Below are 26,867 nucleotides of genomic sequence, written 5' to 3' on the forward strand. Positions count from 1 at the left end.
TCCCCCAGCAGGCAGAGAGGAGCCAGGGCAGCCTCTCCTCCCCCAAAAACCAGGGTAGGAACCTCTGAAGAACACAGTGACCTTTGCTATCTGCTGGCAGAGACAGCACAGGGCTGCAGGAGGCTTTACTTCCAGACTCAGCACAGAGGCCTTTCCACCACCTTTCTTTTCCTGCCTCGAAAAGGCTCCATAAAGAGCCAACCACCCTTGGAAGTTTCCATGTTTTATAGGGTCAACGTTTCTACAGAGAGTTACCACGTTAAAAACATCCACTCACACACAACAGCAGCAGCAGCAGCACAAAAGGAAGGCTCAGCACCAGAGCAGGGCTGGTAACACAGCCCAGCAAAACACAGAAGCCTTTAGCTGAGACTTCAGAGCCTTTCTGGGGCCTGTTTTGCCCCCAAATCCACAGTTTTCCTCAGTCCATGTGGTCCTTTGCCTCTCCACCACGATTAGAGCACTCCTGGGTTCAGGGAAGTGCTGCCCTGCTAAGAGGTGACAAAGCCTGGGCTCCCCAGTGCTCCCTGCTTCCCTACTTTGGAAACTACCACCCCCACTCCCAGTCCCTGACCTGCTCACCCCACTGAGGGAGAACATGGAACTTTCCTCCTGGATGCCAAAGGCAACATCCCAGGGAATGTTCCTCCGGGCCCCATCACCCCAAACCCTCACTTGGCTTTTGTTTAAAACGTTAGGTTGGCTGAAAATCCCCAACAAAGCAGCAACACAGGGTATGGTCAGCAGTAAAATAACAGGGGAACAGCTACAACAGGACAGGAACACGTTCACAACTGCCAGGATTCCTCCTCGTCCATCCCGTGACCAGGCCCCACGAGCAGAGGGACAAACGGGGAGCAGCAGCCACGGCACCAAACTCTGCCCAGGAATGAGCCCCTCCTGCTCTCCCTGCACGAGCAGAGCCCGTGGGAGCAGCCCTGGCCTGCTAAGGAACATGGCTAAGGGGGGAGCAGATCATCTCCAGGCATTAGATGATCCAGGGAACGATCACGACACAGGGTTGGGTTGCAGCCTGTGAATGCACAAAGCCTTTGCAGCTGTAGCTCCCAAGAAAAAGTTCCCTGCAGCCTCCCAAGCCAGGCATTTGCTTCAGATATTCCAGCTGGGTGTCAGTGCAGATTAATCCATGCCACTGGGGTTGTTTTCCTGCTCTCAAGACTCCAGGTACAGAGGTGTTTCAGAGCCCCCCCAGCGGGGGAGGATTCACTGGGCCAGGCTCCCCTTCTGGCCTGTCCACAGCTCCCTCAGCTCCACTTTGCAGCCCAGATCCCTCAGGGCAGCCTTGGCCACGTCGTCGCAGTCCCTGTGAGCAGCACGAGCCTCTGTGATCAGGTTCTCAGCTCCCATCTCCAGGATGGGCTGGGAAAAGTCCCGGCTCCGGGAGACCAGGTTGCGGATCAGCATGCAGGCCTGTTTCTGGAGAGGAGAGGAGAGAAGGCAGGGAGAGAGAGGTCAGAAAACACCAGCCCTGCAGGATCTGGCTCCCAGCCTAAGGAATCTCTTCTAGGAAACCAAACTGAGATGCTGCAGGCAGCAACAAACTATTTCCTGGAACAATAAAATCCACGGACAAAGGTATGGAAGCTATTTCCCGTCGAGGTTTATACAACCTGTTTTTGTCAGGACACCAGCAAATCTCAAACACCAGCCAGGGAATACCAATTAGTTCTTTAAAATACTAATATTCAGTATTTAAATACTAATATTTAGTGTTTAAATAAATAACACTAAGAATTCTCCAGTGCAGCAGCCCCACCTTCCCACCCCTCCCGTGCTGCTCCAGGCACCTTCCCTGGCACTGAGTTTAAACCTCTCCTTCAGAAAATACTTTCTTTGGGGTTTTTTAATAATCTGAGGAGCACAAAAGCAGGCACAGAACCTACTGAGGACCCGCATGAGAAACCAGAGGCAAACTTCTTGCCATGCAGGTGTTTTACTTGACTCTGTAGAACTGATGGCACAGGCTGGGCCTGAAGGAGCTTATCCTCAATCTGCCCTTTCAAAGGGGAGGAAAAAGTAATGCCTGGAAGAGGAGCGGGGCATTCCACAGCTTTATGAACCTGAATTGATTCATTATGAACCTGAACCCAGGTGGCTTTGAAACCCAGACTAAGCCTGGCTCTGATCAGACCACGGTGCCAGACGCAGAGGGTGCCAACACACCCAAAACCCGCTGGAATTTGCCAAGTAAAGGTCCAAAACCCCCAGGAAGGAGGTACCACAGCCAAGCCCAGTGCTGACCAAAGCCCCAGGTGCCCAGGGGCACGTACCTGGACAGCCACTTCTCGAGGGTGTGCTTTCATGGCCTGCAGTGCTGCCAGGGCCCCGCCGCCCTCCATGATGACGCTGCAGTTCTCGGGCTTCCGAAGAGCCAACATGCACAGGGCAGCACAGCCCTGCTCACAGATCTGCAAGGCAAAGGGGGAGAAGCTCACCTGGCTGAAAACAGGCCTTTCAGGCAAGCAAAAGTGGAGTTTGGTTTCCTTTCGTGGCGATTTTTAATTTAAGTTTTGTGGGGGTTTTTTAAGTTTCCCCCCAGTGAAACGTCCTGCTGCTCTGGTGTGGAAACCAAGCTGGACTGGATGGTCTTGGAAGTCTTTTGCAGAGTCACAGAATATGCCAGGTTGGGAGGGACACACGAGGACCATCCAATCCTCAGGACCATCCCCAAGGTGTCACACCCTGAGCCTGAGAGGATCATCCAAACACTCCTTGGGTTCTGCCAGCCTTGGTGCTGCGACCACAGCCCCGGGCAGCCTGTTCCAACCTTAACTCCAGCCTTAATGATTCCAATCATGTTTTATGCCCCAGAGGTGTAAATACCCACTCCAGCCACCTAATTCAGGCCTAAGAAAAACCCCCCAACACAAAGTGCACACACCTTTCCCCTCACACAAACACTGCCCAGCGTGCACTCCACGGCCGTCTGTTCCTCGCTCAGCTGCAGCCCCCAAACTGAAGCTCCATCGTGCAGCCCAAACTGGAGCTGCCATTCCCATCCCAGTGGGAACTCCCCAGCCATGCAGGTGGTACCTGAGGGTTGGCCAGGTGATGGCTTATGGCCAGGACAATGAGGTCGGTGCCCCCGGCGTCGACGATGGCGTCCTTCACGTCGTCGTTGCCGGCCACGGCGCGGATGGCACTGAGCACCTGCTTCACCACGTCCTGTGCCCCCCAGAAAAAACCAGTTTGAAACACAGCAGAGGGAACTTTAAGACTTCTGAAAGCGAGCCAGAGCATCCTCCAACAGCCCCATGCAAACAGTTGCAGTTACCAGCTACAAGGCTGCTCGCAGTCACTGTGTTGCTACACGGAGTTATACAGACACTTGGTTTGGCAGAGGGTTTTAAAGAAGCTTAAAGAACCCAGCATCAACCTCTGGGACCTGAGCACCCAAATCCTCATAAATCTATTCTAGCTAGAATGGTGGAAAACCAAACACTCAGCTTTTGTGGGAGCAAGCAAGAGTTCTGCTCGTGGAGCACAGAGGAGCAACTGTGAGCAAGGGGCTCACAAACCTTCCCTGCAAAGCACAGGTAACCATGTTTATATATAAGGCTGTAAATGGGGATCAGAGGTTGGGTTTCAACCCTAATTACAGCTAAAATATTGCCCAGCCTGAGGCTCATTCATTAAAATGAATCCCATCCTTGGGAACGAAGAGCACGTCCCACTGTGTCCCCCCACTCCCAAAACACTTCCCATCACTCACAGGGTGCTCCATGCAGTCAGCCAGCAGAGTCACCATAAAATTTAAGCCCCCGAGGTCCACAATCTCTTGGCAGAACTCATTCCTGACCGAGAGGCGAGAGAGGGTGGCACAGAGCTCACTGAGAACCCCGGAGTTGTCTGTGAACGCTGCAGAGGAGAGAGGATGGAGGGAGTAACAAGCAGGGAATTAAGATGGTTTACTTTGCTTCATTAAAAAAAAAAAAACCAAAAAAACAACAGGAAAGAGTGTAAGAGTGTTATTTCCCTTTATATATTAAAATAGGAGAGATGACACCTGCTCACTCTGTTTCTAGACAGAGGCAGAATATCTTTTCTCGGCAAGAAGCACCTCAGCAGGGATAATGTGCCTGCAAACCTGCTCTGGGCTGTGAAATACTCCCTAAACACAGTGACAAATAGCCCCTGATAATGTGTCTGCTCCAGAGGTTATCAGCAGCACCGAGGGGGCACTTATTTTTCTCCCTTGGGGCCCATTCCCTCAACAGAATTAAACACCATTTTAGTGGCAAATCTCCGAAATCACCTGGGAGGAGCTTCAAGTCACGACAGAATTTGAAGTTTTAAGAGAAGAAAGGCTTATAAGAGAAGAAATCACAGAATATGCAGCTGGAAGGGACCCACAAGGATCAGAGTCCAGCTCCTGGACCTGCACAGGACCATTCCCAAGGGCCACACCTCGTGCCCAAAGGGTGTCACCCAAACGCTCCCCGAGCTCTGCCAGCCTCGGTGCTGTGACCCCGGGGAGAGCCGGTTCCAGCGCCCAAATCAGCACCAACAGCCACAGGGGGGGGGTGTTTAATTTTACCTTTTGCAGCTTCGATGAGGACCCTGAGCCCGTCGTTCTCCAGCACGATCATCTTGGCGTGGTCGTGGGCGTGGCCGAAGGGCACGCGGATGTCGTCGTCGAAGGTCATGACCCGCAGGGCCGAGGCCGCCGTCCTGACCACGTCGGCGCTGTCCCCGTGCTGGGTGATGGCTCCAGTGAGCAGGGGCAGGATCCCCCCCTTGACAAAGTCCTGCCTGTTCTGCTCGTGTTTCAGACAGGCGTTCCTGACGCAGCGGATCCCCGCCAGCGCCAGCTCCGCGTCCTCCCGCCGCTCCCGCAGGCTCTGCAGCAGCAGCTCCTGCCCCGCCGCGTCCAGCAGGTCGGGCTGCCCATCCAGCAGGGCAGACAGGGTGGAGAAGGCTTTGAGCAGCAAATCCCTGTCTCCTGAGGCCAGCTGGCAGGCAGAGAACACCACGGGGTAGGCCCCGTTCTGCCCGGCCAGGTAGCGGAAGGCCAACTGCTCCCTGCACTGCGCCGAGAAGCTCGCGAGCTGCTCCGGCAGCTCCGCCAGGTCCGAGTCAGCCACGGCTCTCCCCAGGGAATCCAGGGTCTGGGGAAGACACCAAGGGTTAATTTTCCACGGGGCCAGTCGAATTTGTTCGTTTAAAACTAACTTGTTCGTTTAAAACTAACTTTGCTGCCTTCCAGAGCAGCGTTTTGCCCTCGCACGACGGAGCCCCGGAGGAACGGGGGCTTCTCTGTGCTCCTGCCACCACTGCCACCCCACCACTGGGTACCAGTCTGACCAGGGGCAGGTGAACTGGGTCCAACCAGCACATTCCAGCCCTGGAAGTGTCCAAGGCCAGGCTGGACGGGGCCTGGAGCAATCTGGGCTAGTGGAAGGTGCCCCTGCCCACGGCAGGGAGTGAAACTGGATGAGCTTTAAGCTCTTTCCAACCCAAACCTTTCCAGGATTTTATGATTTCACAGGGGTCAGTGGTGAGTATTTTTCTATTTTTGAGTATTTTTATACCCTTGCTGGTGAGTGACTGTATTCAGCCCTTTCAATACCCTCAGAAGAGCCAGCTCACACCTACCAACCAGGTTACTTTTGTTTCTTTCAACTGAAGTTTTTCCTGTGTTTTTGAGTTCACCTGCCCACAGCAGAATCTGCTTCTAGGTTATGAAAGGCAGTTTCTGCCTTCCCCAGGCAGGAAATGGTGCCATTTGGCACTTGGAATCCCAGAATCACTGAGGTTGGAAAAGACCTCCAAAATCATCGAGTCCGCCCTGTGCCCCAGCCCAGGGCACTGAGGGCCACATCCAAACCTCCCTGGGCAGCCCCTTCCAATGCCTGAGCACCCTTTCCATGGAGAAATTCCTCCTGATGTCCAGCCTGACCCTCCCCTGGCACAGCCTGAGGCTCTTTCTTCTCATCCTGTCCCTTGTTGCCTGGGAGCAGAGCCCGACCTCCACCTGGTACAGCCTCACTCACACAGATATTTCCCTACAAAGTTCAAGAAGCTCTTTCAATTTTTACATTATTCCTGGTTTGCAGAATAAATGGATTAACTTCTTGAAGAGCTCCCAGAGAAATGGGACAGGGGCAGAACCAGAAGGGACATGCCATTAATTCTTGGTCTATTACTTATATTATGACATTCTTAGGAGACAACAGCAATTTGTGCTCCTACCAGCAGGATTTGATGCTTTTGCCTCTGCCCATTCTCAGAGGCAGGCTGTCGCACAGCTTTCACAATATTGCTCAGGTCCACGCCTGAAAGGGGAAATAAAACCCAGATTAATATTAGTAGCAGGCTAATGAGAGCAAAATAAACAGCATTAGTTACAGTTATGGGTATAACCTGCCAAGCTAACCACAGTGAACAAAGATGAACTTGTAAAAATCAATGCACAGAGATGCTGAAATGTTAAATTCTGGCTAGGATGGTCAAATCCATCCTGGAACAAAGGATGGGGGGGGGGGTAAAAATAGGAGTTTAATTTCATTGACCAAATTTCACCCTTCAAAGCAGTTTTCCAGTCATAATTACTGCATGAAACCAGGTCAGCATCAACAGTGCCTCTGTTTCACTTCACAAAGGCTCCTTTCCAGCAGTGGTGGATCCACCTTTGGGTGCAGGTTCCCTGACACCTTCAGAGATGCAAAACCTCGGCCTGTGAGACCTCGAAGGCACAGTACCTTGGGACTCGAACTGCTGCACAGCTTCTCTCACAGCCTCCTCCGGCTCCATCTCAAACTCCGTGATGTTTTCCTGCACTGCATCATCAAACGTCTCCTGGGTGATCTGCTTGGACCCCATTTTTCCCCGGAACGGGATAAAACCCCCTCCGCGTCCTGCGGTGGAGAGAGAGCCCACAACTAGTTTTGGAGCAAAACCATCCAAATGGAAACCGGGAGCGACGCAAATGACTCGGCTTTTCCCCCTCAAAACAAAAGCGCAGAACTCGACCCCGAAAACGCGCCGCCGAGTGTACCACGGATACACCGGCCCGGGTTTTTTATCCCACGGGGAAAAACGCGGCGATGAAGAGAAACGAGGAGGCGTTTCAGCAGGGCCGGGCTGGGGATGCGCTGCGGTGTCACCGCGACACGGAGGGCACCGTGCCCGCTCACACACGGCCCCGAGCCCCGTCCCGCACCCCTTCAGCAGGCCCCGCCGTTTCCAGCGGCGGGGAGGGCCGGGAGAGCGGGGACTGACGCTGCGGCAGCCCCGGGGCGCACCCCAAGCCCCGGTTCCCCTCACGACCCACCTCCGCTCCCGCCGGACAAAAGGCGAGGGCGGGACGGCCCCGCTCGGCCGCCGTACAGGTCCCCCGCCCCCCCTCTGCGCATGCGCACGGACCAAAACTCGCGCCGATCCGAGCGAAAAAGAGCGCGGGGTGTCGCAGCGCGCATGCGCAGCGCGCTCCCGCGCCCCGCCACTCCCACGCGTGCCGGAGCGCACCCGCGGGGCAGCGATCGCGCCGGCCCCGCGCCGTTACAACGGGAGCCCACGGGCCGCTCCCCCACCCCGCGCCCTCTTCCGCTTACCGGCACCGCGCCCGCACCGTTAATACCGCCCCGCGCTCCCAGCGCTGCGCCGGCACCGCCCGCCTGCAGGGGAGGAGGCGGCTCCGCGCGGCGCAGGCGCGGCGGGGGGGCGTGGCCAGTGTGAGGAGGGGGCGTGGCCAGAGGAGGGAGGGGGCGAGGTCAGGCTTATCATTTTATTATCTATAATATTATATTATCTATAATGTTATATATCTATAGTGTAGTGTAGATGATGCTATAAGAATTAAATAATACTATACTATAGTATTACCAATAATCTTATTATAGATTACCTATTATTACTATCATTATATTACCTAAAATATTATATATCTGTACTATAGCACAGATGATACTACAAGAATTAGATAATACATTATAGTATTCCTTATGCTCATACAGGTTATCTATATTATCTATGTAATTATTATATTATCTATGTAATTATTATATTATCCGTAATATTCTATATCTATAATAAAATATTATCTATAATAAAATATTATCTATCATAAAATATTATCTATCATAAAATATTACAGGTGATATTCTATATCTATAATAAAATATTATCTATAATAAAATATTATCTATAATAAAATATGATCGATGATATTCTATATCTATGGCATAGCATCGATGATACTATAAGAATTAGATAATACTGTATCATAGTATTATCTATAATCTTATTATAGATTATCTATATTATAGTTATTATTATTATTATTATTGTTAACTATAACATTCTATATACTGTACCACAGATTGCACCATGGAATTAGACGATACCGCGACTCCGTAAAACCCCGCGCGCGCGCGCGCGCATCGGCCACCTCAGTCCTTATTAAACAGCTGGGTTTTGGTGGGGTTTTTTTGTGGTTTTTTTTTTTTTTTTAAATTTTTTACCTTTCTTTCCGCCCTAAAATCCCCCGGAGAATTAACTCGGGTTGGGGACGGGAGGGGGGGGGGGGGGGGGGCCGGGCAGCGCCGCGCACGCGCAGTGCGGATCCGGCCCCCCCCTCCCCTCCCCTCCCCGGTGTGTGGCGGGCGGGGCCGCCTCGCTGAGGGCGGGCTGGGCCGGGCCGGGCCGGGCTGGGGCTGCGGCTCCGCGCTCCCCGCTCCCCGCTCCCCGCTCCCCGCGGCGGCTCCTCCGCGGGCGGCTCCTCCTCCTCCCGCGGCCGCGGCGGGACACACCGAGCGGGGAGGGGAGGGGAGGGGGAGGGAGGGGCCGGCGGGGGTGCCCCCGAGGAGCGGCGGAGGGGCCCCCGCTCCGCCCCGGCCGCAGGGTGTAAAAATGGCCTCCCGGCGCATCACCCGCGAGTCGTTCGGCGCCGTGGTGCAGGACAAAGTGAAGCGCTACCGCGGGGATGCCGCCGCCGAGGAGGCGATCCAGCAGCGCTTCAGAGGTGAGGCCATGACGCGCAGCCCCGCTCATTCCATCCCCTGTACCGGCATTTGGTTTCGTGGGTTTTTTTTTTTTTTTTCCTTTTTTTTTTTTTTTTTTTTTTTTTTTTCGGAGAATTCCCAAGTGGGGGAGCTAAAAAAAAAAAAAAAAAAAATAAAAATCGGGGATTTTCAGACAAAGGAACTCCGGCTCCAGGGGAGCGGGTCCGGTTTCAGGGAGGTCGCCGCAGGATGGATGGAATTCCGGTGATGGCTGATAAGTTAAATCAATGTAGGAGCTCACCGGGAGCCTTTGGGGCTTTGTGTGTCTCCCGTGTTATTTTTTTGGAGGGAGGGCCAAAACCTCACGAACGCACAGAAAAAAAGTGATCTCCAAATGATTTTTTTGCCTTCCTAAATTTAATGTATGAAATGCCCGTAAAAATAACTCGGATCACGTTGACGGGAATGCACGTTCATAGGAGGGTTTCAGAACGAGATCTGTTATTTTTAAAGTGAGCCCTGGAGAAATAATTTCTATTAAATGCTTCATTTTTCTTTTTTTTTTTTTTCAAGTGTTCTTTACTTTCTGCGTTGAACTGCTGGAATTAGGGAATAGGGATTTTGGATACTTTTAAAGTCAGAAATACTAGGAATTGCTGCAATGCTGCTTTAGATGATTTTGTGTGAGTCTGGAGAAAATACGAGCCTCTGTTCAACTGTGGAATTCCTCCACTCAGCCTGGGAATTCTGGGCTGGGTGTCAAGGTGGGGATCAGTCACAGGTTGGACTTGGGAGGGCTGGGAGGGCTTTTCCAATCTCAGGGATTCCGTGAAACAGCGAGTTCAGGAAAAACTCAGACGTTTTTCCACCCGAGAAACCCCATTTTGAGCTCAAAACCAGCATCTTGTGCCGAGAAAGCGATGAGCAAAAAAAAAAAAGGGGTTTATAGCAGAACCTGTGCTGCTTTAAGTACATCAGGAACCAAATGGGAGCATCCTAGAGTTAGACACGGGTATTTTCTCCAGTCATTTCGGTATCCTGACTCCTTTAAGCCTCTAGATAGGCTCATTAAATGGTTTTTCTCAACACTACTGGCAGTGCATTGGTGTGTTTTCTCCCCCCAGCCCACCCCAGGCCCGTCCCGAGGCCGCGCTACGACGAGAGCTTCCACGACGGCGGGAGGTACCCCCACGACAACCCCCAGCCCCGCCACCCCCCCGAGGAGTGGGGGGAAGACCCCCGGGAGGACTATCCGGGCCCTTCCTACAGGCCTGCCAGTCCCCTCCTGCGGAAGGACAACTACTACCACGAACAGTTCGGCCGCCCCGCGCCGCGGGACCGGCAGTTCGGCCGCCCGGCGCCTCACGAGCGGGAGTACGGGCGGCCAGCTGCCCAGAACAGGGAGTATGGGCACCCAGCTGCCCAAAACAGGGAGTATGGGCACCCCGCTGCCCAAAACAGGGAGTATGGGCACCCAGCTGCCCAGAATCGGGAGTACGGGCGCCCGGCGTCGCGCGACCGGGAGTACGGACACCCGGCTTCCCACGAGAGGGATTACGGGGGCCCGGCTTCCCACGACCAGGATTATGGCCCTCCTGACTCTTGGGAAGCTGCCGGGCCGCACGAACCCGATTTTAGCCCTTCGGATATCCTGGGGGACTTCAGGTCGCCGGGGCTCATGGAGGAAGAGTACGGCGGCGTGGAGAGCCAGGAGTACGACGTGGAGTTCGGAGTCCAAGACAGCGAGTTCCGGCCCCCCATCCGGAGGGGGGCTGTTGGCAGGGGGAGGATCCTGAGGGGGAAGCGGCTCACGAGGGGCGTGGTTAAAGCTAAAGTGTTCAAAGGGGAGGTCAAAACTCCCCTCAAGAAGTGGAACGTGAAGAAGCCGCCGCCGGGCCTCGACCCGCAGGCGCCGGAGCAGCCCCTGGAAGCTGCCGAGCAACCCGACCAGGGGCCGGTGCCCGTCCAAAAGCTGCCTCCACGACCCAATCAAAGGCCTGCCCTGGCAGCCCAGAGACCCATCCTCAGGCTCCCAAAGCCTGCCCACGTGTTCAGGAACCTCAACTTCGACCTGGTGGATAAATCAGACATTTTTTCCACCTTCGGAGTGGAGATCATAAAGTGGGCCGGGTTCCACGCCATCAAGAACGACGCCGAGTTCTCCCGGCTCTTCGGGGCTCTCTTCGAGCTGGAGACAGAAACCTGTGCCAAAATGCTGGCCTCCTTCAAGTGCTCCCTGAGGCCAGAGCACAGGGATTACTGCTTCTTCACCATCAAGAGCTTGCAGCACGCCGCCCTGAAAACCCCCAAGGTGGACAACGAGTTTTTGAACATGCTGCTGGACAAGGGCGCCGTGAAAACCAAGAACTGCTTCTTCGAGATCATCAAGCCCTTCGACAAGTACATCATGAGGCTCCAGGACCGGCTCCTGAAGGGGGTCACCCCGCTGCTCATGGCCTGCAACGCCTACGAGCTGAGCATCAAGACGAGCGGCTTCGGGAACCCCAGAGAAATGGCCGGTGCTTTCGAGACCACCGTGTCTCTGTGTCGCAAGTCCCTGGCTCTCCTGGGCCAGACCTTTGCCCTGGCGTCTGTTTTCAGGCAGGAGAAGATCCTCGAGGCCGTGGGGCTCCAGGAAATGGCTCCGGCGCCGACGCTGTTCCCGAACTTCGACGACTCCACTTTGTTCGGGAGGGAGTACATTGAGAACTTGAAGGCCTGGCTGGAGAAGAGTGGCTATCCCATCCAGATGAAAAGACCCGAGCCCGAGGCCACAGAACAGCTTAAAACCCCCTCTCCTGACACGAAAGGTAAAAGGGAGGGAACTGCTCTGAGATGCTTTGCAGGATGTAAGTTCTTGGTGCTTTTTTTATGGTTTCATCGGGTCAGGAGTTGCTAATTGTGGGAATTCCATGTAAATCCCCAGCAGCCGAGGCAGGGAGGAAATGCTCTCTGTTGTCTCCTCCCTCCCCTCTCTGGCACGTGCTGATACCTTAAATCCTTGGCTGCCCCTCCAGCCTCACCACCTCGAGGTGGGGAGGCCAGGACCAACCTGGAACTGGCTTCATTACAGAGTAAGTATTTGCATATATGCAAATTTGGAGCTGTTACCATCACCACTCTTTATCAGCTCCAGGTGTATTTTTTTTTGGAGATGTTTCTGTCCTCTCACCAACAGGAACACTTACTCTCCACTGCATTAGACCAGCAAGTTCCTCCTCCCTAAAAAAATTCCTGCTCATTATTCTACTCATATGTTTTTTTCCTAACTGAGCTTCAGATCCTCTCTCAGGGAGGTCCTGCAACGCTGGCACTGGCTGACTGATAATTTGGAACATGCCCTCTCAGGGCAAGTGTTCAAATAAACTTATTTTGCACAAAAATCCTTTTGGTGCAATAAGGAATTGCCTTTTTGAGGAGGGCTTAACTTGCCCGGGGTGACCAAGGATAAGTTTCTTAGACTGTGGTGCTTTTTTATGGTAATGTGGTCTAGAATCTCAGTTAAAGTGTAGAGGTTTCCTTAATTTATCCTGGTTTTGGAAGGGGGCACTGGGAAGAGTGTGGTCACAGGTCAGGGAGGGGATCCTGCCCCTCTGCTCAGCCCTGGTGAGGCCAAATCTGGAGTGCTGTGTTCAGGTCTGGTCTCCACACTTCCAGAAGGACAAGGAGCTGCTGGAGAGGGTCCACAAAGATGATTTGGGGTCTGGGGCATCTCTCTGATGAGCAGAGACTGCAGGAGCTGGGCCTGGTTAGTCTGGAGAAGGGGAGGTTGGGGGGTGATCCCATCAGTCCATAAGTGTCTCCAAAGGGTGTCAGAGGATGGGGCCAAACTCTGTTCCTGGTGCCCAGAGACAGGACAAGGAGTGATGGCCAGAAACTAAAACACAGCAAGTTCCAGCTCAACGTGAGGAGAACTTCTTTCCATGGAAGTGGCAGAGCCTGGAGCAGCTGCCCAGGGAGGGTGTGGAGCCTCCTCTCTGGAGACATCCCAGTCCCACCTGGATGTGTCCCTGTGCCACCTCTGTGCCAGGTGACCTTGCCTGGGCAGGGGCACCTCCAGAGGTCCCTTCCCACCCCACCTCTCCTGGCATTCTGGGATTAAGTGCAGCCTGCTTTCTATTAAAACACGTTGAAAAATTGCAAATATCGCCCTGTCAGAGAACAAAAAACCCCAACATATCCATGCTCTGGCGACGAGAACAATCAATGCCTGGGATTTAATTGCCTTTTATGTCTTCCAGCAGTCCCACAACGAGCTGACAGGAAAGTTGTGGAGACAATTGAGCAGCTGGTGAAGAGCATGGTGTCAGGAACCTTGTCTGCCAAAGACAGGAGCGCTCAGAAGAACTGCCCTGAATACTGGTGGGTGTGTTTGAACCGTGTGTTGTAATCCCCCCCTCTGATGCAGAGATTTGGAATAGGTTTCATTAGGCTCAGCCTTTCAATGGGTGGAAGATCAAAGCCCTATTGTGTGTTTAATCAGATTTTTTGGAAGATGTTTCCTGAGCTAATTATACTCCCTGGTATCCCTGGAAATGGTCCTGGCTGCTTCTGTTGTGGGGAGCAGCTCACGTTCCTTGTGATGTGTTTGTCAATCCCAAGGCAAGACTTTAAGAAGCAGATTTGCATTCAGGAGGTGAACAAATAAACACAGTTGATGTGAACACCCAGGAAGGTAACAGGCTTAGGGATTTAGTGTTCCATGGATGATGTTGGAAAAGGAAAGCTGAGACACTTCCAGGCATGATGATCTTTTCATGTGACACTGTCTCTTCACGTGTGAGCTGCACCGTGGCTGATTAATTACCACCCAAATGATTTGTGTCAAACCCCTGCTTGCTGTATTTGCTTGGCACACTTTCCTTGCTGCTTCAGACATGGAATTGGCTGTTATTCCAAGAAAAACCTGCTGAGGCTGGTGTAGACACCTGGAAGAAAGGGTGGATTGCTGAGCTTCTGATGCTTTCAGCCCAGCTCTCATTTCGTTTCTTGTGATTTTTTTCTTCAGGTTCCTGTCTGATGAGGACAGCCTGGAGTACAAATATTACAGACTGAAGTTGTCAGAGATGCAGAGGAGGAAGGAGGAGGGTGGGGAGGGCAGGACCCCAGAAGAAGCTGCCACAGAATCCATCAGGGCCCTGCTCTACGCCAGGAAAATTGCAAGTATTAAGAGAAGACTGTTTAAGAGAAAAAGGCCTGGAGTGCTCCCCCAGCGTGGCACCCGAGGAAGGAAGGTGAGGAGAGCAACCATAGGGACACAGACTGTGCTTTCAGCTGGGACAGTGCTGAGGCACCAAGACAAACATCTTCCAGGTCCAGCCCAGGTCTCCGTGGCAGGATCCAGCCTGTCCCAGCAGGACTCTCCCCTCGTCCCCACCTCGTCCCCACAGCGTGGCCCCGGCTCCGAGGCCTCTCTGCCAGCAGAGGAAAGGGCAGATCCCGAGGATTTATCAGCACCACCAGAGCTTTTCCCACCACTGGCCTCTCAGTTTCCTGATGGTAAGTGCAGATTCGGGATTGGCTTTGGAATTGTCAGTGATGTGGGGAAACCGCATCGAGTGCGTTCTGCTGCACGTTCTGAAAATCATTTCTTGTGCTGAAGTTGGTAGTTCTCGAGTGCTGTGACCTCCCAGCCGTGCAGGGTTTGTGGGGAGCTGACAGAACGTTTGGTTTCTTGCAGTGGATGCCAAAACCATGGAAACTGCAGAGAAACTTGCCAAGTTTGTGGCTCAGGTAGGACCAGAAATCGAGCAGTTCAGCATAGACAACAGTGCAGATAACCCAGACCTCTGGTGAGTAACTGCACCTTTCCCTGGGTCCTTGGGCTGAGCAGGAACCTCCAAATGCTCCTCCTCCCTGTCACTGTTTGCTGAGATGTCTGTTTTTATCTGGTGTGTTTAGGAAACACAGGATTTGGGGCAAATATTCCCTGTTGTCTTCAGCACCTCCGTTCCTGGTGAATATCCGAAATAACCCGAGAAAGGAAAACTGCTTCTCCAAAAAGCACATTTCTTCCTTTTGTAAACTAAATAATCAGCTTGAATCTTGAAACAGTGCCCTACCAAACTGTTTTTAAGAGAATCCCACTGGATTCTTCCCAGCACGGTTTGGGAAGTGCTGCTGAACATCAGAATTGAGGGGAGTGGTTGCTCTTTGTGGTGCCTGTTGTCAGGGAACCCTGAAATGACCTCTCCAAAATCAACCAGAGATTTATTTCTAATGCCTTGCTTCTCACACCAGCTAAAAGAAGATCTTTTTCTGATGCTGTTTTGACTGGGTTTTGGTTTTATTTGGTTTTTTTTGCTCAGGTTTCTACAGGATCAAAACAGTTCTGCTTTCAAGTTTTACCGGATGAAGGTCTATGAGTTGTGTCCCTCCATCAACTTCAGCGCTGTGTCTGAAGCAGCTGACACTGGGGAGGGTGCTAAAGCTGGAGAGAGGACTTTGGATCTTTCAGAAGAGGAAGAGGAGGAAGAAGAAGAAGAGGAGGAGGAAGAGAACGAGGAGGAAGCCGAGTTTGAGGAGGACATTTCCCAGCCTTTGGAAGAAACGGAGCAAGCAGAGGAGGCAGACGAGGAGGACGTGCCAGCAGGTAGAAGTGTGGAAAACCTAGATGAAGAGGTGGTCTCCAAAGCAGGAGAGGAAATGTCAGCAGGTGAAATGCAGCTTTCCAGCCCCTCTGATGGTGCTGTACCAAATCTGTCGACACAGGCACCGGCCGCTGCCCCCGGCACCCCCTTCCCCCGCAAACGAATCAGCAGCAAGTCCCTGAAGGTTGGGATGATCCCTGCCTCTAAAAGGATCTGCCTCATAGAAGAACCAAAAGGTGAGCCTCATCCAGCAGGGAGTCTGTAGGCAGTGGCACAGAGCTCCTGGATTTTTAGGTGGGTGGTTACTGGCCCAAAGAATTTTGGCACGAGAAGGAAAACGACGTTCACTTTGAATGTTCCTTACACTGAACAAGCCATGTAACAGGTTTTCTCTCATGGTGCAGTACAGAGTTGGTATCAAACATCATCCCTCAAATGTTCTCTAAGTATATATTTATTCTCTAAGTGTATATTTAATGTCTTCTCTTTTTTTTTTCCTATTTTATTCTGATCTTTCTCGTTGGTTCTGACTTCAGGCCCAGGCGTTGAGTTAAGAGTTGAGATGTTCTTTTGGGATGTACTTTTGGGGTCCTGTACCACAAAGGTTTTTCTTTGCAGCTGATCTTTGTCCCTGCTCTGCCTTGCAGTGCACGAGCCTGTCAGGATTGCTTATGACAGACCTCGGGGTTGCCCAGTTACAAAGAAGAAGAAGGTAAAGAACCCACTTGGTTTGCAGCTGCCCCCTGACAATCAGCTGTTCTTACAAGAGGCAGCCCCAAAAACATGTTCTCTGCTATGAAATCAAACTAAAACCTGCAGAACCTGATCCTGGAGAGGTCTGGACTAAACCTGAGGGAGAGCTGTGACTCCTCCTAAAAACCTCTTGGGTTTAGGTTTTAAATACCTGTGTCAGAGTTAAACATTCCATGATTGGAGCACTGTTGAATAGCTGTGTGTTCATCTGCTATTAAAAAAAATATAATATAAAGAAATGGGTGCTTTGCTGCCTGAAAAACATGCTGCACTTTTCCAGAATTGGTGAGATGTTATTTGGCTGCTTCTGTGTTTGCAGCAGGGATTCAGCCATCAGATCACTCTGTGTTCATTTTTTAAAAAGCACCAAAGAGTTGTGTAAATACAGAGGTGTGCTGTTTGCCACCTTAATAATGTAATTAAACAATCTGAGAACCCAAAATGGATGTTTTTTGAACTGGCAAGGTTCAAAACTTTGATTTTTTGTTCTGTGTAGCTGCTGAAATGCTGCTCAGGAGCTATTTCTGTAGATCCAGAAACTCAAACCCACCCAGTTTGTGGCGGGGTGGGGGTGGATTTTGAGTTTTTTGGTTTGTTTTTTTTTTTAAAATGATCTCCCTGGATAACAACCCACCTTTGTTGTTCTGTTGTCTCTCCTCTCCATAGAAACCAAAAGATTTGGAGTTCTCCCACAAGAGGCTGACACACAGGAACGTGGGGTTCCAGATGCTGCAGAAGATGGGCTGGCAGGAGGGACACGGCCTCGGGACACGAGGGAAAGGGATCAGAGAGCCTGTAAAAGTGTATGTAATGGGAACCCAGAGCTCTGGCAGCTCTGGGAAAGGCTGGGAATGCTCACAGTGGCTTTGGCAGGGATTTTTAACATGTTATCCCAAGGATCTCCTTGCATGTAGAGTATAAATGGGATTTAGGAACGTCACACATCTCTAGGTTTAGGCAGCTCATTTGTTGTCACCCTAATTATTTGGTTCATTCCACTGCATGAGGAAGGAGGTAAGTGCACCTGCCACGAGGTAAGTGTGTGTTTTCCCTGAAATTTTGGGGGTTTATTCCTCATTTTGCCATTCAGAGTTGCTGTTTCCAGTGTCCACTGATGCCAGAGGATGGATAATATCTCCTCATGGATAACATTCCCTTATGCTTAATATCTCCTCATGGATAATCCCTCCTTCACTCCCCAGCTGAATAAGGAGCAGAATATTTATTTCTCTCTGAACCCACATAAATTTCTTTCTCTCTGAACCCACACAACCAACTTTCTGTCTGTGGTTTAACAAAAGTCTTCTTTTCTCCAGGGGTTTCTGTGTCCTCCTCGTGCCTTGGCCACTTAAAATGGGTTATGAAATGATTTCTTTCTGGTAGTTTGCTTGCTTTTTTTTTTCCAGCAGCCATAATTATATATTTCCCCATTTCCTCCTTCAGCAGGAAAAAGGCAGTGAGGAAGCAGCTCATGCCACCTGTAGCTCTTGTGTTCAGCACTCTGAGAACCTTGAGGTTTTTACTTCCCAAACCTGTTGGGACCAAATCCACGAGGAATTTGTGTTGTTTCTGTAGCTCCTGGCACAAATTTTGCACCTGATCACGGGCTAATTAACTGTGTCTGCTCTGACAGCCCTGCACATTCTACAAATTTCTGGCCACCTTTAATTTTTAATGGGGGAAAACACAGGTTTTCCAGCTCGAGGCTGTTGCTGGTCACTCTTGGGAAGAGCAGAGAAGAACTTCTGTTTATTTTACAAAACCTGTCGTGTGGAGAGAAACCCTGAGACTGATGATTTTCATGGTGTGTTCCTCTCTTTGCTTCCCCAGCCAAGGACAATCTCAGTGAGGACAAAACCACTGCAATTTAACATTTTCCTTTCTCTTTTCAGTTGTTTTGATGCATTTTTTTCCCCCATTTGATAACCTGTAGCCTCTGCCCTTTCCTCCCCTTTTAACACTGCTCTCCACTGATGACTTCTTTAAAAGTCCATGTGCTGTCTGATCTCATTCCCTGGGAAAAAGGGATGGATTAATAGTTGGAGAGACTCCAGTTCTTGTGTAGCAGAGCCTTCCTTAATCATTATATAACAGGGATCTCTAAAACTGGTGCATTCAGGCACAGCAGCTGTTAAAGGCACAAACTTGAGGCTCTTTCTGTGTTGGGAAAACTTAAAGCTCGTCTCTGGCTCGGAGAGAAAGTCACATTTGCAGAGTTAAAACCACATGATTTCTGTTCCTGGAAAAGTCACTTGGATTTCGTGGTGACTCCTCGTGGAAATGGTGGCTCCTGACATTTTCAGTGGGGTTTCCTGTTAGTTTTTTGAGCTGTTCCCTGCCCTGAGAGCTGGTTTGTCACACCTGTTTGATGGTTCAAGGGATATTTAAAACATGAGAAACCAGAACCACACTCAAAGGCAGAACATTGTTGTGGGACAGACCCTCCTCTGAGTAATTATCTCACGCCTTTGATTGGTTTTTTTTATTCTAAAGTCATTTATCTGTGATAGGTAACAGTAATTTAACTGACCTGGGAGACAGACCTGGCACAGAGGATCCTTCCTGGGGCAGAGGTTTTGTTAATCTTGGCTTTGTAAGGTCTGAGTTCTGCCCACACAAAGGCTGGAGAAAAAGGGGTTGAGTTATTTCTGTCTCTGCACTGCTGTGGGTCACCCTCTCTATCCAGGAAGATGCTCTGATGTTGTTGAGGTTTCTCTTCTCCCCTTGGCATGTTTGGGATGAACAGCTGAGTTAATGGCTCCTATTTCTTGGAAGGGCAGGAGCTGCAGGGTCTGTCTGTGGTGGGAATTTTAAACAAGCAGCATGATATTCCCTCAATCAAACCTCCTTTTCTCCAGAGCTCTGTGGTGTTTTCCTCAGAGTCTCTGACCTGGGTCACTTTTGAAATATTAAAAAAAAACAAGGTCACTTCTGCCACCTCTCCAGCATCTCCCCGTGGCTGGAGTTCAAAATCCATGGAAGAATTTGACCTGTGAGATGATTTAAACACCTTCACTGTGATGGGAGCACTTTCTCCTGGGGTGGGGCTTGCACGTGAGATGGGAGGTGGGGATTGCTTGGGATGATCACTGCTCCCAGACCTCTGCTCCCCTCCTGCCCCAAATGAAGCAGAAAGACTTTCCCCTTGAGTTAGGACTTGAATTATGACTTTCCTGTTGAATTGTGACTCTCCCCTTGAACTGTGACTCTCCCCTTGAGTTGTGTCTGGGTTGGAAGCTGTTGTTTCTCTTTTTTTCTTCTGCACCTTGTCCTGGGCTCAGAGTGTTCTAACTCTCCATTTTGCTCCCTAGGGGTGCTACCTCTGCAGGGGAGGGCTTGGGTGTTGCAGGGGAAGAAAATAAAGAAGATGCATTTGATGTTTTCCGTCAGAGAATGATACAAATGTACAGGCAGAAAAGAGCAAGTAAATAGGTAGGTGCCACTGCCAACATTCCCTCCCAGGGCTGGTTAAACCTTCCCCTCCCAAGAACTCAGTGCTGTTTCCATGAGTGTTAGCTGTGCTTTTTTTGAACATTTCATGAGAGTCCAGAGCTCCAGTGAAGTGCTTTGAACTGCTGAATTACCCCCCAAAATCTTGCTTTCTAGGTTTGACATAAAGAGGCTGGCTGGCTCTAAAGTGCCTGGGAAATGCAAAGCTGCTGTGGGAAAGATCTTCAGCAGAGCATGAAGAGCACTCTGGTCTCTAAGTAGTGGACTCCAATGCTAATGTATTAAAATATCCTCCAAGATTCCAGTTAGTCTTGTGCTGTGCAAGCTAACAGCTTGGGTGGCATCTTCTGAGGAAGAAACAGCTGGTTTGGGCTCAGAAGTGCCTGTTTTTACCTCTCTTTCTCTCTCCCTCTCTCTCTGGCCAAGTTTGCCTGTTTTGTGATGAGATTCCTCACCAAAAAAAAAATGGAATAAGTGATGTGAGAGCCACGATGGGCCTGGTTTGGTTCTGGCCCTTTCTGAAAGCAAGACCCTTCTCAAATTCAGATGTTTTGTGAGGCAGTTCAGATTTTGTGATTCTGCATTTTGTTGAGGGGTCCAATCTTCCAGCCCACTTCTGCACAAAGCAGTTTCCTCCCCTCCCTGCACCAGTTTTCAGAGGAGTCTCCACCCCTGGGTGTTTATTTGGGGTGAGAGTCCAGGCTCTGAGTGCAGGGTGAGCAGCTGAGTCCATCCCAGTCTGACAGCACCAAACCCTCCCTGGGAGAGCTCAGCTGGGAAGGTTTTTTTTTCCTTGCAGTGAACAAGCTGTACAGTTCTAAGTGTGCTTTTTGTTTGGACACAAATTTGCAGCTCTGCCCCAAGAAATCCTTGAATCATTTCTTTTCCCTCTCCAAGGAGTTTTAAGTCATGAGGGGGGTGCAGGTTCATGTGCCTGCAGAAAACACTGAAGAAGACACTTGGAAGTGGATCATCAGTTTTGTAAGACCATCAGTTTAGGGAGTGATTTCTATCAAACATCTGCTTTGCAGAAGTTCTTTGATTGAAAAATCTCAACACCTAAGACAAAAACCTTCATACTTTTAAGGGACTATTCCAGAATATACTGAAAGACAAGACTGGATTAATGAACAGAAAGTGTTACCTGCTTTGTGAAGCAGCTCTGAAGACATGGAAGGTTTAACAAGTGTTACCAAAACAACCCTCCAAGGTCTGATCACTCCTCTTTTCCTGGCTTGCACATCACTGAGGCTATTTCTGAGAGGGACAGAATTGAACATGGCACTTTCTAGTGCACCCTCCATCCTGACCTGTCTAAAACCAGCCCCAGGGCTTCACCTGAGTGTTCACAGCACCCAAACCTGCTCCCACTCCTTAAAGAGCTGCTCCTGGGCTGACCAGCAGCACGTTCTGCTGTTCCCATCCTTGCAGAGCACCCACAGGGACGTGGCAGCAGCTCCAGTTCCTGGCAGACCTGCAAGATTTGTGTTCTTTGCTGTTCAAAGAGCCTCATTTTGCTCTTCCTCCACCAAAAAGTGGCTGCAGGGGAGTGTCTCCATCTCCAGTCCCCCCAGCAGCAAGTTTTCCTTGCCTGGTAGTTTATCAATGCAAGTTGATTTTTTGTTTTTGTTTTTTTTTTTTTCCTTTACTGACTTTGAAACCAAAAGGAACAAGATCATGGCGTTGTGCAGTTTTCTGCTCACTCAGTTTTGGTTGCCCTGAAGCACAAAATCCCCCAGTAACCCCACAGAGGAACCCACTGCTGGCTCTGTTTTTCCACGAGCGTGGAGTTTTTTTTCCTGTGTGTCTTCACCTCCTACACTGCAAGAAGCTGAAGCACAAAGGCCCTGAACACAAATAAGTTTATCTGCTTGTCAGATTCAAGGACATTTTGAGAGCCCAGACATTTCTTGGACCACAGGCTGCTTGGGAAATCCTCAGTGCCAGTATTTGGCAGTTTGAGCTGGTTTAACTCCTGTCTGGGTGTGGTTTTCACTGCCCCCCTCCCTTTCTTTCCTGGGCCTAACCAGTGTAAAGCTTGAGCCTTCCAAGGAGATCTCCCAGTCCCAGTCTGGCTTGGAATAACTGGAACCAGCACTGTTGGCCTCTGATTTATCCCTCAGACCCACTCCAGAGGGTTTAGCTTTCCTCTTAGCCCAGGAGTGAAGCTGCCCCTGATTTTTTATTTCCCTGCACAATTCCAGTTCAACCTCTTCTTTCCCATTTCCTTGCTTTGGAAGAAGGATCCTTGATTCCATGCCCCATTGCTGCCAGGGTGGAATTGCAGGCTGGAGAGTGAAATCCAGCTCTCAGCCCCAGCCCAGCCCTCAGAGCTGCTCTGGTTTAACCCCAGTTAAAGGGGCACAGCCCCCCTGGGGGTGCCTTTGCTGGGCTCCTGCTCCCCTCAGGCTGGGAGAACCCTTGGAATCCGGGCTGGGAACTGGTGCTGTCCTTCTCTGAGAGTTCAGCTTAAGAGTTTAAAGCTGCCTTGAGAGTAAAGGTGAATATTGGGACACTCCTGAGCTGGCCTGTCTTGTGCCAGCCCTGAATTTGGGAGCTGCTCTCGGCTCTGGGGCCGAAATTCCAGCATTGCTCCCACCTTGGGTTCACCCTTTGCCACTTGATCTTGTTTTTTTACCAAGAGCTGACCTTCCACACTCCTCCTTTTGGCCCTGACCTGCCTTTTGCAGGCAGCTCTGAGAAGTTGTACATGTGAAACGTTTGTGATGCAGACACTTTGCCTTTGCTGGAGGTTTTTACAAGCTTCTTTTTCTGTTATTTTAGTTCCAGGCTCTCTTCCATGAAGACTGCAAGCTTCAGTGAACATTTTAACTAACTTCAGTGGTGTGTCTGCTGTCTTTTGGTTGGGTTTTGCCATTAATCCTGTAGAGAATTTGCTCGTTTCTGTCCCGTGCAGATGCAGCAGTGCTAAGCCAGTGGCAATGCATTTCCCTGTAGTGTAAGTAAAAACAAAAAACAAAACCCTGTTAGCATTGTTAACCCTTTGAATAGCTGCAATAAATGTAGAACTAAACGACCTCCTGGTTTTAAATGTTTTTTTGCTTGTGAGTTTGGCCATTTGGAAGAGATATGCATCCTTTTGGCACTAAACCAGTGGGGTTTGGGGTGGTGTCCTTAGCAAAGTGTGAAGCAGGATTTTGGGAGTGTCTGAGGGAGGGAAGCTCCCTCTGTTCTGTGCTGCTAAATGTCTCTTAACCTTGAGAAACCCTCTAAATCACCTCTTAGTTAACTTTTGGTGCATCAAATCCGCCCCCACAGCGTTACTGTCCACAGCTGGAATGCCAGAGTTTCCCCTCTGTATCCCAATTTCCCAGGAATTAACTGTCTCTCTGATTTCCTTGCTGTGCTGACTTGAAAACAGCAGCAAGCTTTCTCTTTCCATACCTCTGTGGTTTTTACTGTTGCCTTGAAATCTGAATTTCTTTTTTTTTTTAAGGCAGGAGGGGAGGGGGGGAACCTGCAGTGACCTGGAATTTAACCCTCCTTCTCTCCAGGGTCTCCTGGCCCTTGTTTGGCACTGCCAGTCAGGAAAAGCTTTACAGAGCCAAGCCCTGGCTACACCTTTGTCCCCCTTTGCCTTCAAAAATATTTAGGATATTTAAGGACCTGGTCTAGAAGAAAAGGACATTTGCTCTCGTTGGAGAGAAGTGAGGAGATCCCCATTTTGGGGGAGGTGCCCTTAAAACTACAGTCACTAATTCAATGTTTGGACTAATTGTGTTGGACTCATGGAGATGGGTTTATTTTTTTTTTTTGCCTTTGGGGTGATCCAATGACATTTTATCTATTTATTTTTGGTTTGTTTTTTGTTGGTTTTTTTTTAGAACAGTCCTTAGTGTGAACACCCAATCTGTGCTGAGATGGGTTTTTCTCCAAATCAGTGTACAGTGTGGTTTTTTTTTTCTATATCCCATTCTGCTTGAAAGCCAGTTGTGCCCAGAGAAAGCCTGGACTCAGAAATTCAAAATATTATCCTTTTGGGTTGTTTTCTATCCTACAACAGGCCTATTTTCTAATTAAAAAAATGAATGCCTGGGAGTCCTGCATCACCTTTAATTGTGCATATCTCGTGACTGAGTGGCCAACCACAACCAGACTGTAGATTTGAGCAATAATAAACACCTGAAATGAGAATATGCTCAAAGAACAACAGGGGTCCTTCTGAAATAAAGAGTTTTGGGGTGGTTTTTTTTTTTTTTGTGAACCTTGTTAAGTAGGAGACTTGCTGGAAGTGCAGCAAGTGTGGAAACTGTTTGCATTGTCTGTGGGCAATAAAGTTCTGCTGTTTGAGAAACCCCTGCACGTTCTGTGTCCTCTTCAGCCTCGGAGAATCCCGGGATTGGGTTGGGAAGGACCTTGAAAGTCGTGGAGTTCCACCCTCCCACTGCCCCAGGGTGCTCCAACCTGGCCTGGGACACCCCCAGGGCTGGGGCAGCCACAGCTGCTCTGGGAATTCCATCCCAGCCCCTCCCCACCCTCCCAGGGAAGGAATTCCTTCCCAATATCCCATCTAACCCTGCCCTCTGGCACTGGGAAGCTCTTCCCCCTTGTCCTGGCCCTCCAGGCCCTTTCCAAGGGCTCTCTCCACCTGTGCCTTGGGGACTGGGACTGTTCCTTGTACCTGGGTCTGTCTGTTGGGGACTGAGACTGTGCCAGGGGGACCAGCTCCATTCCTGGGCTTCCCTGTCCATTCCTGGGGTTCCCTGTCCATTCCTTGTGTTCCCTGTCCATCCCCTGTATTCCCTGTCCATTCCCTGTGTTCCCTGTCCACTCCCTGTGTTCCCTGTCCATCCCCCAGGGTCCATGTCCACTCCCTGTGTTCCCTGTCCATCCCCTGTGTTCCCTGTCCATTCCTTGTGTTCCATGTCCATTCCCTGTGTTCCATGTCCACTCCCTGTATTCCCTGTCCATCCCCTGTGTTCCATGAGTATTCCCTGTGTTCCCTGTCCATCCCCTGTATTCCCTGTCCATCCCCTGTATTCCCTGTCCATTCCCTGTGTTCCTGTGCTGGGGGGATTGGTCTGAGGGGACCCCCTTGTTGGGAAAACCCTCCCACCGGGAAACCCCTTAATTGTACCAAACAACACTCAAAGGTTTGTGAATCCCTTTAACAGCCAGATCCCAGTCCTGAAGCTGTGCAGTCTGTTAGAGATCCCCCCCTAATGGATAACTCCATAAATCCAGTCGGGAAGAGGCTGGAGGGAGGTTCAAACCGCGCCAGGATCGTGGCAGAGGCACTCAATTAACAAATGCTTTAATTTTAGGAAAATACACCCTGCATTTTTATGTCTTTTGTTCCACAGTTTTTTTTCCCTGAGACTTCAAAAAACCCCCAAAAAACTAAAAGGATTCTTCAGCTTTGTTTGAAGTTTTGCACTCAGAAGTTGCCTTCAATAATTTTCAGCCCCAGTTAGATTAAATGTGTTTGGCTTGTTGGGCATTAAAAGGCTCCCTTTAGAAACTTTCCATATCAAAGGAGAGCTGATATAAATAATATTTGCAAATTCAGGGATTGTTTGAGGTCTTTTTATTTTTTTCCCCCTCTGGAAAAAAAAAAATAAATAAATAAAAAATAAAGCGTTGCTTGTGTCTCATTGAAAGGAAAATAAGAATTGCTTTGAAGAATTTCAAAAAATCCCCCACACCCAGGAAGGGCTCCTGGATGGATCTCACCTCGACAGGAATTACCAGGCTAAAATGTTCTGCCCTGTTTAAACAAGTTCAGAGACACACTTGAACCAAAAATCTGAATAATTTCAGAAAACAGCGCGAGGAAATTTCTCTTTGCCCCTGGAAAACAACGATCACCTGAGCTCTGCTCCTCTGGCACAGGTGGGATGATTAACAGGAGCAGAACTCCAGCCAGGGGCTCTAAAATATCCCCTCCCTGCTGCAGGAACAGCAATATTCGAGGTGACCACGGGGGCAGCTGAATTTTGTGGTCGCCCCTCAGCAGAGAAATCCGAAGGGAAGGAATTCCTCATCCCAGGGGCCCGCTCTGCCTGGGAAAAGAGAGCAGAACTGGATGTTATTGCCACGGAAATTCGGGATAATGGAGTGGGAGATGAGGATTTTCAGCCCCTGTGGACAGGGAGGGTCTTGATTTGAGGCTGGGTTTGCTCTTGTCTTTTTCTTGCTGGTTTGGAACTTCTAAAAGGGTCTGAGAGAGCACAGAGAGCAGCTGGAAAAACCACGGGAACGGCAGGTTTGGGAATGCAGCCCCGGCCTCCCAGGGTGAGGAATCAGCCACCCAAATAAAACACATTTTGTGCTCCCAAATCAGTCCCACGTGCATCGGTTCGGGTGGGAGTCACGGGCTCCGAACGGGAGCTGCACTGAGCATTCCACAGACTCCTTATCACTCCCTGCTTTTAAAAGCAAAAAAATCCCTTCCCCGGGTCCCCTTTTCCCCGGGACAGAACCACAGATTCATCACCACTCCCTGCTTTTAAAAGCAAAAATCCCTTCCCCGGGTCCCCTTTTCCACGGGACAGAACCCCCAGAACGAACCTCAGGATTCCAAAACGGGCACTGATCCACTTTTATGCAACGCTGGGGTTGCCCAATTAGGGAAATTAATCCTCCAGGAGCTAAGAATACTTCGGCACTTAGCGCTTTCACCTTCAGACTCGCTGCTTAATCTACGAATAGCAACTAATTAAGTCTCCCCCTGCCCCCCGGGGCCGCTCTCCTCGTTTTACAGGGGAGGTTAAATTACGGCCGGGGCACGATTGGTGTCAGATCTGCTGCTTTGCTGGAAGCTCCTGAGTCATCCCCCTGTATTTTCCCTTCCCCTGTTTTCTCCTCCTTTCCCCTTTGTTTGGACTCTCAAAACACTTCTCCCACATTTCTTTTCCTGATATGTTTTTGTTTTTTTTTTTTTTTTTGGTGGCCTTTGCAGTGCAAATCCCTCCGTCCAGAGCTGTCAGGAATCAACTTGAAAAACTGTGTCCTTGCTTGGGATTTATTCCTGAGGTGTGGCCAGAACTCAGATGTTGCAGCTCCCTCTGTTAAAGGCCATTGAAAGTGGAGCATTTTTTTCCCAAGACACTCTTTTCCCAATTTTCAAACAAATATTCCCTTTTCTGGT

The 26,867-nt window shown here is 50.2% G+C and overlaps 2 protein-coding genes and 1 long non-coding RNA gene across 8 annotated transcripts; 1 reads left to right on the plus strand and 2 right to left on the minus strand.

Annotated features, from left to right (window-relative positions):
* Positions 1-94: 94 nt before the first annotated feature.
* Positions 95-8,548, minus strand: ARMC6 (armadillo repeat containing 6). 3 transcript variants are annotated; one of them, XM_051769232.1, is made up of 8 exons: positions 8,484-8,548; positions 6,723-6,878; positions 6,214-6,296; positions 4,559-5,129; positions 3,734-3,879; positions 3,055-3,186; positions 2,292-2,429; positions 95-1,437 (listed from the first exon to the last, which is right to left on the minus strand). In XM_051769232.1, the coding sequence occupies exons 2-8, from the start codon at positions 6,841-6,843 to the stop codon at positions 1,225-1,227; spliced, it is 1,404 nt and encodes a 467-aa protein (XP_051625192.1). In that variant the 5' UTR covers positions 6,844-6,878; positions 8,484-8,548; the 3' UTR covers positions 95-1,224. The 3 variants fall into 3 exon arrangements, with proteins under 3 accessions (XP_051625192.1, XP_051625191.1, XP_051625190.1); XM_051769231.1 differs by lacking the exon at positions 8,484-8,548 and adding an exon at positions 7,575-7,672; XM_051769230.1 differs by lacking the exon at positions 8,484-8,548 and adding an exon at positions 7,295-7,381.
* A 90-nt stretch (positions 8,549-8,638) lies between these two features.
* Positions 8,639-24,079, plus strand: SUGP2 (SURP and G-patch domain containing 2). Of its 4 annotated transcripts, none has more exons than XM_051769233.1 (10): positions 8,644-8,983; positions 10,088-11,773; positions 13,205-13,325; positions 13,972-14,462; positions 14,644-14,755; positions 15,272-15,789; positions 16,201-16,265; positions 16,973-17,109; positions 19,618-19,738; positions 19,913-24,079. In XM_051769233.1, exons 1-9 carry the CDS (start codon positions 8,872-8,874, stop codon positions 19,736-19,738), a joined length of 3,363 nt encoding a protein of 1,120 aa, XP_051625193.1. In that variant the 5' UTR covers positions 8,644-8,871; the 3' UTR covers positions 19,913-24,079. The 4 variants fall into 4 exon arrangements, 3 of the variants coding, with proteins under 3 accessions (XP_051625193.1, XP_051625195.1, XP_051625194.1); XM_051769235.1 differs by having other exon boundaries at positions 13,208-13,325; XM_051769234.1 differs by having other exon boundaries at positions 8,645-8,983; positions 22,541-24,079.
* Positions 24,080-25,289: 1,210 nt separating this feature from the next.
* Positions 25,290-26,412, minus strand: LOC127461418 (uncharacterized). The gene is made up of 2 exons (XR_007900064.1): positions 26,288-26,412; positions 25,290-25,779 (listed from the first exon to the last, which is right to left on the minus strand). It is a non-coding gene; the product is annotated as an uncharacterized LOC127461418 (long non-coding RNA).
* Between the last annotated feature and the right edge of the window lie 455 nt (positions 26,413-26,867).

The sequence above is a fragment of the Manacus candei genome, unplaced genomic scaffold (assembly GCF_025592945.1).
Source record: "Manacus candei isolate 608988 ecotype Guabito, Panama unplaced genomic scaffold, ASM2559294v1 h1tg000106l, whole genome shotgun sequence".
NCBI classification, from domain to species: domain Eukaryota; kingdom Metazoa; phylum Chordata; class Aves; order Passeriformes; family Pipridae; genus Manacus; species Manacus candei.

Coding starts and splice junctions, on each gene's coding strand:
- ARMC6 (XM_051769230.1), bottom strand. CDS start 7,376: ATGCGCAGAGGGGGGGCGGGGGACCTGTACGGCGGCCGAGCGGGGCCG. Junction 5,130..6,213: donor AAAAGCATCAAATCCTGCTG/GTAGGAGCACAA, acceptor TGTCTTCCCCAG/ACCCTGGATTCCCTGGGGAG. Junction 2,430..3,054: donor ATCACCTGGCCAACCCTCAG/GTACCACCTGCA, acceptor TTTGCCTTGCAG/ATCTGTGAGCAGGGCTGTGC.
- SUGP2 (XM_051769233.1), top strand. CDS start 8,872: ATGGCCTCCCGGCGCATCACCCGCGAGTCGTTCGGCGCCGTGGTGCAG. Junction 8,984..10,087: donor GATCCAGCAGCGCTTCAGAG/GTGAGGCCATGA, acceptor TTCTCCCCCCAG/CCCACCCCAGGCCCGTCCCG. Junction 14,756..15,271: donor GCAGATAACCCAGACCTCTG/GTGAGTAACTGC, acceptor TTTTTTGCTCAG/GTTTCTACAGGATCAAAACA.